At 36.2% G+C, this 16049-nt stretch overlaps 1 protein-coding gene across 1 annotated transcript; it reads right to left on the bottom strand.

The window, feature by feature from the left end:
* Positions 1-299: 299 nt before the first annotated feature.
* On the bottom strand, positions 300-15395 carry LOC110801363 (uncharacterized). Its single transcript, XM_022006711.2, has 23 exons — positions 15193-15395; positions 13933-14212; positions 13283-13351; positions 13061-13198; positions 12845-12962; positions 11477-11559; positions 11161-11256; positions 10286-10454; positions 9162-9304; positions 8961-9047; positions 8689-8874; positions 8105-8272; positions 7500-7620; positions 7340-7409; positions 6429-6516; positions 6220-6340; positions 5110-5303; positions 4893-5001; positions 4416-4571; positions 3843-3945; positions 2233-2406; positions 1379-1524; positions 300-924 (listed from the first exon to the last, which is right to left on the bottom strand). Exons 1-23 carry the CDS (start codon positions 15375-15377, stop codon positions 734-736), a joined length of 3195 nt encoding a protein of 1064 aa, XP_021862403.2. The 5' UTR covers positions 15378-15395; the 3' UTR covers positions 300-733.
* Positions 15396-16049: the final 654 nt, after the last annotated feature.

Here is a 16049-nt window from a genome sequence, read left to right as displayed (position 1 = left end):
ATCGCGTCTTGTAAAACCATAGTAGGCTCTGATTGATAAGAAACAAGCCATATTAGACTTATTACTTGATTATTTGAGATAATATCTCAATTATGTTATTGTATTTTTAGGAAGACAAGGATAACTTATAACTATGTTTCTTTGTGGCACAATTGGTTCCTAGTATTTTCTTATTTATCTATTATGCCCCTAATATCGGTTGTAATTTACAGATACTATGACTTTTTATTACATAACAATAACAATACATTATTTTAGCAACTCTTAACACCATTTTTTTGAATAAATAACCGAGCTCATTCGTGTTAAGTTCTCTTATTCAAACATATGAAAGTAAATTTGTCAATATACATCTCCATAGCTTCATATAAACGTAACTTAATGGGGGGTAAGGATTATTACAAGAGCGTTATTTTAAAGAAAGCATAAAACCTAGAATATGTATGCATATCATATGGTAAACAGAATATCCAAATTCGGGCCGGACATTTGATACGGGCTTTGCGGGCCAAAACGGCTTTCAGGCCAGACTAAAATGCATGTTTTATGCTACCCAAACCCCGTACTTTTCGGGCCGAGTCAGGCCGACAGCGGTATAGATGATCAGGTCTAATACAACTCAGTATTCTACTATTCTCAAGTACATTTATTTTATATTTGGTTATTCTTCTTTCTGAAAACAGGCTCGTTATTTGCAGTATCTGAATGCATTGGCTACAAACCATATGGGGCCCTAAATCATTCTGACCTCGTACTCGTGGGATATGCTTAGAGGTGACTGCTTAGAAACAGGCCTTTGCTCTGACCACAGCTCCAAATTAACGGTTCCTGTACCCCAGTGAATCAGACACTTGAAAACTTCCTTAGTATCGAACCGGTTTACAAGACTAACACCGAGACATTTATCAACGAGTGCCCATTCTCCTGAAAATTCACACATTTAAGTGAATAAATAAATTCAGAGGTTTCAGATAAATTACAAATATAATTGAACACAATTACCATTTGGTTGCTAACTGATGATGCAATTAGCCCACCCTAAAAAAAATGCTACTATAATTGTTTGACAATTACCATTTGGTTGCTAACTGATGATTCAATTAGCTGCTAACTTTCTACCCTAAAAAATGCTACTATAATTGTTTGACAACTACTACTAACTTTCCACCCTAAAAAAATGCTACTATAATTGTATGACAATTACCATTTGGTTGCTAACTGATGATGCAATTAGCTGCTAACTTTCCACCCTAAAAAAACAATGCTACTATAATTGTTTGACAATTACCATTTGGTTGCTAACTTATGAATTATGATGCAATTAACTGCTAACTTTCCACCCTAAAAAAAAATGCTACTATAATTGTTTGAAAATTACCGTTTGGTCGCTGGTTGCCCTCATACGATAGCTCAGTAGACTCGGGCTGAATCTGATGCTTAGATCCATCAATTGCGGTAAATGATACAAATGATTCTGTCGGGTGGAGGAGACCAAATGTTGGATGCACACGCAAACACACAAGCCTACATAATTTTCATCATCAAGCAACAAGGATGAGAATAATGAAGACTATATGAAGTAGAAGTGACTCTAACTGAAAGAGTCACATTGGATTTCTTAACTCAGGTCAACATATCAAATAGTTTCTTTCTATTTATACTAGCTAAAGTCACATTAGTCATTCCATATGTAGCTAAAGTCGTGAAAGTTCTTGCATACTTCTTTTACACACAAATTAGAAAGTGCACTCGGTTATATGTAGCTCTAAGTGCAACCGGGTTAAAACTTAAAAGCATATTTTTACGGTTTAAAAGCACATTTTTCCAATTAAAAGCATATTTTTATGGTTTAAAATCACAATTGTACAATGTAAAAGCACATACATTTTTTCCAGAATTTTTTTTTTTATTTTAGTGATTGTGTTGTACTTAACAATATGTTTTTTTAAAGCGGATGTGTTTTTTGTTTGTAAATGTACTTTAATCGATAAATATGTGCTTTAAACAATAAAAATGTGCTTTTTGAATGATTTAAAAAAACAAAACGACCCGGTTGCATGTGTAGCTACGTACAACATGGTGTACCTTCTACTAATTGGTTTGTAATGTAAAAAGAAAAAGAACAGACTAAAGCATTAAAGTGCAAGTTGATAAGAGATGGTTTTGTTCTGATCATCAATACAACACTACTTGAGAATATAACAGTAGAGTAAAGTAAACATATGGGCAAACCTTGAAAATCCTCCAGAACCAGCACCAACGTTACGGCCTACGATACTGGATATTATTCGAACAACACTGGGTCCAGTCTTCGGAATTGATATACATCTCTCCAGGATCAAGCCTCCACCAATATCACCTTCCATTTTGAGGGCTTCTTCTTCTCCAGCTTGCAGAAGATCTCGCCTGCATACATACAGATAGATTTGGAGTAAGGCACAAGAAAAAACGAATTCTACACCATGTCAATTACAATCCACAATTATTGGCACGAGAAGGCGCGACACACTTTTTGTCACGAGATTCAAGAAAACAAAAAAGTTATACTGCATACGTTAGAGCATGCACAATGTAGTCTTGGACAAACATAAATTCAATTGTGAGATCATTGACATCTCCAGTCATGGTTCTCTAAAAGAAGAACTTAGAGTTGAAAGTTCCTAAACCCAATTATCCTCAGCCAAAAAGAAAAAAAGTTCCATTGCATATGTCTGGAGAAAATACAAAGACATACTCGTAAGTCGTAACTGTTAATTCTACTTTCCTAGAAAATGCAAGTGTGGGCCTATAGCGTGAATGTCACAAACATCAGCCTATATATGTATCATTACTTTGACTGGATAAATGGCATGTTCCCCAAGTTACGCAAGGGGAAAACGATTTCAGAATTGTTTTTAGTACAGTGATTAGTTGATTACACAAGTTAGTAAGTCGTAGACGACAAATGGAAAGAGTTTTACCAAATTAAAAAAAAAAACAGAAAATCACGAGGTGTTACACAAGCATTTCAATTTTCACTGTCCAGTGGGAATTTACAAAGGTCACTTTGCCTTAATATGATCAGTACAGCTTTAATAGTCTATTTGTGTAGTGTGACTGAAAATGTTTCTTACCTGGGAAGATATAATGCAATATAATGCCAAATACTAAGTTGTAGTTTCAAAAACATGTGCATATAACTCAGACTGCTAATATGACTAAGTTAACAATATTGCTAAAGAGGTGCATTCGGAGCGTATTTTAATCTTTTAATTGTAATTTTTTAGCCCGCTTGTGTATTTGAACGTAACATGTGATTAACCTAATACTAAGTTGTAATTTCAATAGCTTGCACAGCTAAATCCCGAACATTGACGTCAGGCTTGCGTGAATAAGCAATAAAGCTTATGACTCATGAGGTGTAGAACATTCTTAACTTTCATACAATATTCAGCATCGTTGGTAGTCATATCACTACAAGAATTCTTTAGCTGCTTAATCTACGCATTAAATGAAAATAAACTCTATGTGCGCAAGTTTCAGGAAAATAAATCGAGATAAATTGATAAATTCCAATAAGGGTCACCTAAGTTCAATTCACAACTAAAATAAGTTCAGATACGCTTCAACAGTTTCAGAATATGTTTTTTCAAGGTGAAAAGAATGAAGCCTTACAATGATCGTCACCTTATTGTTAATGCTCGGACATTATATAACGGCATACACACGTTTTTAAGATTTGATCGATCCAAGGATGCAAGAAAATTGATATAGTGTTATAAGTTTATCATATTTTAGCATCTTCAGAAGCTGCAACTTTCTAACTCATGACTCAAGTTATCAGCATTAACAGAAACACTCACTCAATGACGGAATATTCTTCAGTACATCCAGGAGATCTATACTCTGTACCACTGTACTCCTCGTAGCCATTAATTTCAACCCTGCTATGGAGCCACTGTATTCCTGTACGAAGTGAGCACAAAGAAGCACAATATTAGACAAAACTTTCACGCAGGGGATGAAATCCAGAGATTCAAATGAGAATAATTATCAGGCAACAAAGTTGTATAGGAAGTCAGCAAAAAAGAGTGGGTACAAACTGAAAGAAACCACTAAAAGGCAGTTTAAGGATGCATATTTTTTAACAGAATCATGAACAATATACTTCTAATGTTGTCTGTTGTATGCTTCATGCGCATGCTTTTAATTTTTTTTTGCTATAAGTTCCTTAGAAAGGTCAAGTTTCCTTAGAAAGAGTTGAGATTGGTTAAGCTAAAATCACAAATTTCCTTCAATTGAGATGATTATTGCTTTTCTGCTACTAATAGAGGAGTGATGGATGCCAAATCATTTTGGTTAAGCTTGCATCCTCCATTTTATTATGGATGTAAATATTGGCTTAGTAGATGGTCAACAAATAGCAGAAGTCATACCCGTGGGATGATGCTCCATTGTAATAATTCTACCACCAATCCAAGGAACCACTCTAAGACACCAATCACCACCTTTTAGTTCAACAGGAGTCTTTGAAAGTTCAGTGCCCTTCTTTCCTGCAGTATGTTCAACCTCTGGGATACGCTTCACAGTTTCTGCAATCAATAGTAATATATGGTTAGCCAAAAATTAAACCAGGTAGAAGTATCCTATATTTTCTGCTAGTGATTGTGAAGGTAATAAATAATGAAACTGGCACCAATAATTATAAGATTTACATGACAATGGCTGTATGCCAGTATGGAATTCCCTATTTTAGTGGTACACTGTGGTACATAATTAATTGACAACAAAGAAAGAGACGAATTCCTGATAGCAGATATGGTCAACTGAAGCAATATTAACTGTAAAGGAGCAGCAGTCAAGATTGTAAAGCATGTATTTCCGACCTACATGCTCAATGTCTTTCAAGTTACCTATTTGAGTTTGATAATGCTTCTGACTCATTAATACCAAGTTAGACACTTCCTGCTCTGACGGCATAGTAATTTGCACTTCCTCTCCATCAGTGGCCCATGAATCAATCTGCATAAAAATATTGAAAACAGGAGACAAGTGAAAAGAGATCCACCTATTTAAAAAAAGAAACTAAATTTATAATAACAAACTGTCAGTTCCACCAAAATTTCATACCATTGCACCTCCACCGAGCAACAGTTTCACATGCAGACGACGTTTTGGTCTCTTCCAAGATCCTTCAGTATTAGAAACTTTTATAGTAACAACAGAAGAGTGGAATTCAGCAGTGTAATAAGTTAATAGATAATTCCCTCTGGTGAATCCATATCCATCACCATCATCTTCAAATAGTACACCTTCAGCTTTCCCTGCAAGTATGTGGAAGACTGTCATAAACTATGTTACTTGGACTCGGGTACTAGTGTCGGACACCGGTACGTGCCCAAGTGTCCGACTCGGCTAAATTGTGAAAAAAAATCAAGGATTTAAGTAAAAAATGAAGTGTCAGAGTGTCCGTACACATGTCGGAGTGTCGAGGATCCGACATGGGTACTTGAGGTAAAATGAAGAGTCGAAGTAACATAGGTCATAAACCTGGTGACAACCTCAGCAGAAATGCTCACAAAATGTGACTTACAAAGGGGAAATAAACAAAGACACCAATTTACTAGGTTTAGAATACAACTAAAGAATATGTCCTGAATCAGTCGCTTCAAGTGACCCAGCACAAGGGTTTTGCTGAATGGTCAGCGAGCTAAGGGCCCGGGGGGCGATGCGACCTGGGTTGGCAAAATGGCAACACCCCCAAAATTTGCGGTATCTTTTGTTATATTGCGATACAGTTTTCTTTTCAGGCTTATTATCTAATCAGTTTTTGTTTCAGGGAATAATATATAAACTCCCTAATTCTTAACCTAGCCCAACTCTGTAATATGTGTTCCTCAAGATCGACATACTCCTATTCTTTGCCCGGTGGACATAGATAACGCATTGTTAGTGAAACACGTAGATATGTGTGTCATTGTTTCTTGATTTCATTTAATCTTTCTTGCGTTCATTAGAAAACAACAAACCATGACCTTTATTTTGTGCGGAAGTTGACTTAGAATAAATATCTCATAATACTTAATTAATAGTCATTGCATATATCTATACTAATGACATTGGGATCTCTATACTTGCATGATTATACCTGCTATAATCAAACTACTATTTCTTCTGTAGCTCCAACAAAGGAATTAAATATTTCCAGATCTGAAGCAAAGCAGCTTTTGCGGAACATACCATGTTCATCTAAAGCCACAAGAAGTGTTAAGTCATCTGTTGGATTAGCTTCCCCAACATGTTGATGTGGAGGACCCAAGGGAAGTACTGATCCTCCTCTGAGGTATAGCATGGGCAAGTCCTAGCATACACAAGATCAAAAGCTTTAATAATTGGCATGTGAACCTGTTTGCAGTCAAAGTATACTGAGCGAGCAAGTTTCTGAATACCGGATGTGAATCATTAAAATCAAAACTCGACCAAATGCCTTTAGGCAACAATGGTTGTATCTGGTCCGTTCCCTGATCCTGCAAAGTACTGTATACAGTAACACTCGTGTTAGTCCAAGTTTAAGCAATCAAGTCAACTTCTAGTTCTCATTTACTTAAAGATGATCCCAATTCCCAATAGAGGTCCCTGTTAAATGGCTAAAGCCTAGAAAACATTGCTAATTTATCACATTTACTACAAAGGACACATTGTCTTTGCCAGTTGCTAGCTTATCAGAGTTATCACTACTCTAATAGAACAAGGATGGATGTAGTAGATTCAAAGTAAGAAAGAATACTATGTTTGGAAAAAATGGTGGAATCCCACGATGCAACATAACATTAGATGGTGGAATTAAGCAAATTTACAGAGGAAACAGTCTTCTGCACTAGGTACTAGCTTGAAGTTTAAGAGTCCTTAACGGCCTGTTTGGTAGGCGGTTACAACTTACAACGTTGATAATGGTTATGTATTAATATATGAGTTGGCAAGGGAAGTCCCATGTCAATGTCTATGGTAATGCATCTCAGTCTAAGAACGAATTAATCTTCAAAAGTTTGCATTACCACTCAACACCACATCTAAAGTGGTAATGGAAGGTAATGGGAATTTATGGAGAAAAATAGATATTTGGTGGTGGACAAGCATTACCATGGACATTTACACGGGACTTTTCTTCCATTACACTTAGTTCATTACCATTACCACCTACAAACATGCTGTCAAAGGTATCTAGTTGCAATTTGTCTGCTTGATTCATGTTTTAATAGACAAGATAAAGAGTTCCTAGCAACATATCAACGGTACAATCAGAAGATAGCAATGTGGTATAAAGCATAAAAAAAGGGGCCTTAAATAACAGACGGAAAACCTTGCATGTATTAGAAGTGGTCCCAACAGAAAGGAGTTCTCAACTTTGCGAAGCTGTACATCTTTCGGATCTGGAAAAATAAAGTAATTTTAATGATTAAGATGCTAGAAGGAAGTTGGGCTTCAAGCTATGGCAGCCACAATTTCCATAATTGTATCACCTGCAAAAAAGGCTGGTGAAGCAACTGGAGCACCCCTCGTATGTGCTAGATAAAATAAAGTATATATGTGTGGTATAAGCCGGTAGCGCCTCTTCAAAGCAAGACGGCACACTTCCTCGCACTGACCAATTAAAGTGAAGTTAGCCTCAATCTAAATCTCTCTTTTCCTATTATATAAGTGATACACCTATACTGTATATGAGTATATCTGTATTTAATTAAAAATAAGGAACCAATGATACACGAAATGTGGGCTGCAGAAGATCCATCATGCCCTTGACTTTCATACGTCACTTTATCTCGATAAAAAAACTTAAATCTTTGACATGAAGATGTTTTTTCTTAAAGATCCACAGGTATACTACCGCGTGCACCACCAGATTGCTCTAAAAGTAAGCTTGAATCTAACTTCAAACACTATATTGGCTGTTCAGGTCATGGGAGTCATCTAAAGGAAACTATTTGATTTATTTCAAATCTTCGCAGTCAATAGAAGTTCTGTCACACTATTAGCACGAACTAAATAACAGAAAACACTAACACATTGTACAAGGCACATAACTAGCATTAAACTGTAACTTTCATATCCTGAATTTCAAACATACCTCTTCACCAAAGGCCCAAGGTTCATGGTCATCTGTACCCATCTCAGAATGCCCACGGCAAAATGGAAACATTGCACCAATACCCATCCACCTTCCAAATAGCTTCGGAGTTGCATCACCAGCAAATCCACCAATGTCTGGGCCTGAGAGAGGTTGTCCACTAAGGCTCTGTACCCTCAAAATACATGGGGAAAAAATGGAAGAGTTAAGCACACATCTTTCAATCTCTGATTCTTAGCAGAACAACATATTTACTCATGGGAGAAAGAATAAACAATTAAGCACATGTCTTTACTTTATCCAATTCTCATCTATATAAGGATGGCCAAAGCTAGGGGAGGGTTCTGCTCCAAGAAACTCAAGTAGGGTGAAGCCCACTTTACACTGAACCTCACCCTCCAATTGTCACCACAAGTATTTGATACCATGTGGCTTGTGGAGCCACGAATAAAGAATTTGATACCAGCTGCTTCAGATGACACCGTGATTTTCTTTACAAGGTCAGATGTTCCATTAATACTACTGTGTTACACTGGAGAAGTACAAATAAACAACAAAAAGAAAGATGTTTCCAGATCCCATACCAGTTGAAGTACCATGGGAACACTCATGTGAAGATGTTCCCATGTTGAAAGGTTGTCACCTGTCCATGTTGCAGCATACCTTTGGCTGCCTATAAATCCAGCTCGAGTAAGAACAAATGGTCGTTTATCTTCATTTGCTAATTTCATGCCTTCATATGTAGATCTAGCCATCAGCATCCCATATACCTAAAATGGCAATAGAATCTCATTATAAAAGATCAAGCTCTGCCAATTACACAAAAGAATGTGAACAAGTCATAAGAATATAATACATTGTGGTAGTATGAATGATTTTGGCAGCCGCCTAATTCAGGATCCCCATCATGGATATTGCTGTCAGGCATAGTCTTTGTCACTACCTATCGAACAAGCAGCAAGATGAATTCAATTTACCACCCAAGAGAGGGAGAATATAGAAGGTTGGGTGTAACGACGTAATCTGAATATAACTGTTAAGTATAAAAAATCTATACCTTGAATATCGCTGGTTCATTCATATCATTCCATATACCATCAACGCCATTAGAAATGAAGTCTTTCACCAAATCTGCCCACCATGATCGAGCCTTTGAATGTGTATAATCAGGGAAGACACAAGGCCCAGGCCACACTTCACCTGATTATATAAGAAAATATGAGACAGCCACTAGGGTTCATCGATATTTTCAGTGGAAAAAACCTGATGAAAAATTCATATAATTCTATTGGACCTCAAGATTGTTAGAAATGGAGCTAAAACAACATATTTCATTAAATTATTAGGTTTCTAACAATTACATAATTATGTTACTACTTTTGAGTAACAGTATTTAGTATAAGCCTATAAGGTCTTTAAATGACTTAGATAATCAGTTAACAACAATGCACAAAAAAAGACTTCCTCAGTGTTATTTCAATTCCAAATTTTCCCCCCTTTCTTCTTATACCAAAACCCCTGCACTTGAAAACTTCATTTTATTGACTCTCTATATGGATGTATGTAGTATTGTAGTCACCTTTTTCAGAAATAATTTCTAGCAACATTTTCAAAAATGAGGAAACAGCCAACTCATGGAACTCCTTACAATAATAGTAAAATAAATAAATCGCATGCGAGAAATCAAGGGGAATTTTTTGTAGATTAGTCATGTATTAGTCAAGTACTCCCTCCATCCCATACTACTCGGCAGTCGACACAGTTTGACTTTTTGCAGTATTCACACACCCATTTTGAACTTTTTTTTTTGCTAATGCATGAAAACAAATGTTATGTAAAATGTTGTTGGGTGTATCTTAATGTATATTTTCAAATTATTAACTTTTATGAAAAAAATTACTATTCGAGTAATCGATGATGATTAACAATATTGATGGTCAAAGTTATGCACTGAAAACATGTCCAGTCAAAGTGTGTCAAGTACTTTGGGACAAAGGGAGTAGTCAGCAATACACTAATTCATTGAACAACCAGCTCTTACATAATTCCTTTATTATTAATTACGTAGACTAAAAAGATTTCGAATAGGTTCAAAAATATGGAATTTCAAGGTAAATCCATTAAAAGAACGACAGTCAAAACCAAAGGTACAGAGGCAAGTCCTTAACTAAAAAAGCTTACCTAAAAAAGGTTTCCCATCAGCAGTTTTGACCCAGACGTTACTTTCAGATCCACTATCGTAAACAAAGTAACCTTTTTCTTGTTTGATTCCTGGGTCAAGCATCCAGATTGCCTTGAAACCATCAAGATGAAGATCATTCACCAGAGAGCTTGGGTCTGAAAAACGCTCCTGATACATTATTTTAAGTGAAACAAGAAGATTTTCAAGATCAATTAAGAAAATAGAAAAGGGGAAACTGCAGCTGTCGGCAAACTTTTCATATTCAGCAGATATGAAAGATAATCCAAATCAAAATTAATACAGTGGGGAGAAGAAATATCATCCAGGGTCTAGTTCTCTACTCTCCATTAGCACAAAGGCTCATATAAAAAAAAACTACGTATGGAGATTGTGGCGGTGTGGCCAAATTGTCAGAACACAAATTTTCAGTGCTACACCTACAGAAGGACCCAAATCAAAACAAAACCAAGTCCTTCTACAGGTAAACAATACCCATTTTTCAATAGGTCCTTGGAACATTTCTTTGCATCCTTTTTGAGCAATTATCAAAGTTATGCGACCACCTATTTACATTACATAACTGACTATTGTCATCGTAAAATAACTATAAGGCGGAGGCCAGTCTATTTGATAGAGTAGTGTAATAGTTTGAATTCAACTGAAGTAGAGAAAGGATATTTTGGATTTCACTCATATCTTGTCATTCAGGGCCTCCTCTCCCAACCTTACTTTAGTTTCTAAAATGACTACATACAAAGTTGATAAAGGATGGTCCTGCGAAATTTACCAGATTGCAGTTTTGTAGTATAGTAAAGGTATGGAAGTATGGTACTGTTAAAATACATTGATTCGAGAAAATAAAGAAATAACTTACACTGTCAAAAGTAAAGCAACGAAAACCATCCATGTAGTCTATATCCATCCAGATCACATCACAAGGTATGTCCTTTTTACGAAAAGTTCTAGCAACCTGTATATTCAGTTGAAGATTGCATTTAGTGAGGAAATGCAGATATAGATAAAAGATAGGAAAAGCGGGAAGGACGTCCAAGCAATGAACAAGAAATCACTAAGCATACACCAATTTCAAAATGATGCATGAACTGATAAACAGTATACAGAGCAAATGTATGCCCACATGTAGGAATAGGATCACAGGGAATCTTTTCCAAGGACAAAGAACAGCTAACCTCAAGAACTCGTTTATCAGAAGCATAACTCCATCGACATTGATGATAGCCGAGTGCCCACTTTGGTGGCATAAAGGTAGTTCCTGTAACCAGAATATCAATTAAAATCTGTACAAGGTGCATAGTGGGATATGGAATGGGCAGTATCAGTCATAAAATATACAGTATGACTTATTTGATTTGCATTGTTTAATGCTCCTTTTGAATCTGAGACAAACTCAACTAAGAAACAGAGAAATATTGCTTCAAGCATCTCTATCATTTTGATTTTATTCTGGTGCCAGTGGTGGATTCGCCATATTCTTCAAACTTCCACAAAGATATATGGTGTTGCATGTCTCTATGTTCCAAGGAAGAATTCTACGTGGATTAGTAGAGTCCAGTTACAAATAAATGGAAACGTGTTTTTCTTAGATCTACTTCTGGTTCTAAGTGAAGCATATGGTTGAAACAACTAACTTGAGATACAATGAGGGAAAAAAACCGGCCAATAAAATATCCATGTGATTATTACTTATAACTTGCATAGCAGAGTTGAACCCCCCCCCCCCCCCCCCCCCCTCTCCTTTTCCCTTTTCTCTCGTTTCACATGGCAAAGTAGCAAACGTAAGTCTAAGTCATATAGGGAAGCTGCAAAAGGTATAAGGTTTCCGTTTCAATTAGAAAAAGGGCCATTGCATTGAGCAGAATAAAAACTACCTCCACGCATATAGTCTCTAGTCATTTACCAGCCGTAGCCCACCATCTACTCCAAACAATAACAAACAGAAGGAATGAGTACATTAAACCCCCACAGGAAAAGAAAAGTCTTCACTAATGGGGTGCCAAGTTAGCTATAACAAGAAGCATATTCAGTATATTTATCTACCAGAAGATTCTCAATTCTGCAAAATTCCCTTGAAGTTGGTATAATACTGCTTGTTTTACCCATTTTCTTCTGGAAGAGCTGGGTCAACAAGGAAGAAGATCGGATAACGTGAACTTCCCACTCATTCATTGCTCCTTTTTCTGACATTCAGGAGCAAGGAGCAAAGTGCAATAAGCCAATAAGCCTTAATAGTTAAATAGTTAATACACGCAGTCATGCTTCTCGCCCTCATCAAAACAAAAGTCATGCTTCTCAATTTAAAATTGGCGTAACCTATTTTCCTATTTCAGAAACGTACACAGGATTTCTATATCAAGTACGAAGTATTATTAAAATTTAAACAGGTATTCATAAAGGCTTTCCAAAATTTCTCCCTTTCTCCCGTCAAATAAAGTCCCGTCTTGTTTTACGCTAGCTGAACATCCAACTGTCTAGAATTATTGGGGGACAAAAGGTATATGAAACTCAGTAAAATAATCTTACTAAGTAACAGTGATTACCAATTGCGTGAGACAAAGATTCCAGAACATGAGTTGGGGAAGAAAATGGACCAAATGTGATAACAGGGTAAGATGATGGTGCAACAAACTTTATGGTAGACTCCTTCCGTAAATCAATCTGTTCACGACAAAAAATTAAGATAAATGTTTAGAAAGTGGATTTTCTGTGAATATTATACAGGGTCTTCAAATAGAAAGAATAGAAGAGAGTTTTACCTCACAACGTTGTGTTGTATCAGCCAGCACACCTAGTGTTTCCCCATTTGGCAAAATGGCCAGAACCCAGGGATGTGACTGGTATAATGATGTTGTACTGGGCCCATATCCCCAAGCATCTGTGTTCCAGGTAAAGACCTAATACGGAAAGAATTAGTGAAAATCTAAGATTTAAAAAATAAGTAATTCAAATAAGACAGTTTTCTAGGAATGAAACATTACTCTTTTTCCTGTTCTCTCAAGCTGTCCACTGACTTCTCCAGTTCCATAAAAACATGTACCAACGGGAAGCTGCAATGACAGAAATAAGTTTGGAAACAAATAGTTGTACAAGTGAAAAATAAGAGCATAGAAAATTTAAATAAGGGTAACGAACTAATGATAGATGTATCCCTTAAGGCTATAAATAAGCATTTACTAATTCCTAAATTGGAATTAATTTAAGAATGCATGACAAAATCACGCGTTGATCGGTCTCTTATATATGTAGCTCTTAGGGATAAGGACTACATATATCATTTCCTTCAAATAATACCAAAGTGAAGTCATAACTTACCATGTAAAGAATCGAGACAAGTATTCTAAAAACTCTAACACTATAGTTGGAAGATCTTACTAAGTGTCAACTGTCAAGCTCATGTTTTATCCAACATGGAAGAGAGAAGGCATAAAATGGCAGAAACAATTGGGCATTTTACACATTTACGTACATGAAAAATCTCAGTATCTTCAATCCTTTTAGCCGCTTTAAGGATCTATATAGTTTCTTTTTCAGGTTTTGATAACATATTTCACTCATTCAAACATATGGAAGTAAAAACATCCCCATATATATATGTAACTAACATGAAATAGAGAGAACACGAGTTAACCTGAAGATTCACGATCTGCTGCCCCAGAGTGCACTCAAATGTAGGAACATAAAAGGGAAGATTTCCACTCATTAAAGGTGTTTCCCTAAGTTTAGGAGTTGCAAATGACAGGCTAGGAAATGCTGCATTTCTGTCATCAGATGAGCAGTCAAACCGGAAAACACCTTCTTCTAATATAGGCTCATAAATCATAGTTCCTGAATAAACATCACTCGCCATTCCCTTGCTGTCAATTCCAGCCATTCTACACACAAGCTTATTGCGACTGTTTTTCTTGGTCCTGTAACCAAAATTTGATACTGTCAACATAAGCATCTCTTTCGCCAACTACTCTTACTAATCTCTTCGTCGTAGCTCAACTAACTAATTACCAAGACTAAACATAGACGTAGAAACAAAGAGGCAAAACAGCACATCAAAATCTTCTTAATCGATGACACTCAGAGACCGTCATTCCAACTCACTCATGTACTACGTACAACGCTGATAACATGACCCTTTGAAACTCTAACGGCCTGTTTGGTAGCCGGTAATAAATGATGGGAATGAGAATAAATTTAAGTATTATTTGGCAAGAAAATAACATCATAATGTCCATGGTAATGAAAATTAGGATTACCATGGAAATGGATATTAATTTTCCTTAAAAGTTTACATATAAATTCATTCCCATTGACATTATTTGCAGCCGGCTACCAAACGGACCGTAAAAAGAATCAAAAATTGAAAACCCGACCCTCAGTTCCACCCCAGTCCTTGATTATCACGCTTCCTCTTAGTTTGTGTTTAACAGCTCCTTCTTAACCATTGGCATTTACAATATTACTCCACATGTTACATGAATTTTAACTTGATGCATACACAATATACTATCATAGAGTATCAAAGAAATACATGTCCATAAGTTGCTACAATTTTCAGCCGAGGATTCCATCACCTAGGCAAAAACTACTACTTCAAAAAAGAAAAAAAGAAATCCAGAATTGCAACTTTGCAAGGTGGGTTTCAATCACTACTAATAATTCCAGTGAAGCTTCATTTTGCTATTGTGAAGTGATAGTGATAGACTGATAGGTATTACATTATTGTTGTAAAGAAATTTGGCTAAAACGACATGCATTCGAACAATAAAATATTCTTGGAAATAAAAACAAAACCAGAAAGCAATCAAATTGACCTAATTGAATAAAATCAAAATTTTGGAACAATTAATCATCGAAATTGCACAATTAAACATTATTAGAGGAGCGAAAAATTCACCGAGAGCTCGGAAAACAAAATGATGATGATGATGATGATGATGATGATGATGGAGATGACGATAGAGGATGACGACGATGGTGATGATGAGGAAGATGGTGAATGTCGCACGATGTCAACGAAGAGGTTGAAGGAGGAGGAGAAAGTGTTGCAGCTAGTACTGCTGCTGCTGCTCCAATTGCCATTTTTCTAGTGAAATGCCACGTCCTTTTTTCATTTTTTTTATTTATTTTTGTTCACGTTTTTTTTTTTTTTTTTACTACACCTGATATTGTTTTGTGTAAGAGGTTCTAGGGTCTTCAAAATTTCAAATACAGCATTTTTTTTATCAACGCAGAATATGTCAGTATCAATTACGTAAATTATTTACTCTGTATATAATTGTTTTTTAACAACGTATTGTTATATCAATATCATACTAGTCTCAGTATCAATAAACAAATTTAATGATACCAAGCCACTTGAGACTTAGAGTTTCTCATAATCCGAAGGTTACAAATCTAGTATCTTTCACGATTCATTGCGCATCCGGAGGTCGGAGCATTGACAATTTATCGTACATATGTAGCATTAAAGAGTATAAAGACGCTTATGTGCCCTTAAACATATTACGACTCGAGCGAAAAGATGGCATTGGGACGGGCTAGCCTGAGGAATGGCCCGGCCCAACACGAAAAAACACGGCCATGGGTGGCCATGGAAAAATGTGGCCCGACACGAGCATGAAGTTATGGGTCGTGGGCCAAGTCTGAGCCGTTTTGAAAAAGGCATAACATAGCACAACATAGTCCTACATGACAACACACTAAAATGAGTAAAATAAGCTTAGATACTACGGCCCATCCAAACCTGGCACG

The sequence above is a fragment of the Spinacia oleracea genome, chromosome 6 (genome assembly GCF_020520425.1).
Source record: "Spinacia oleracea cultivar Varoflay chromosome 6, BTI_SOV_V1, whole genome shotgun sequence".
Classification (NCBI taxonomy): domain Eukaryota; kingdom Viridiplantae; phylum Streptophyta; class Magnoliopsida; order Caryophyllales; family Amaranthaceae; genus Spinacia; species Spinacia oleracea.
The sequence above is the reverse complement of the archived record's forward strand: the minus strand, read 5'-3'. Positions and strand labels throughout refer to the sequence as shown.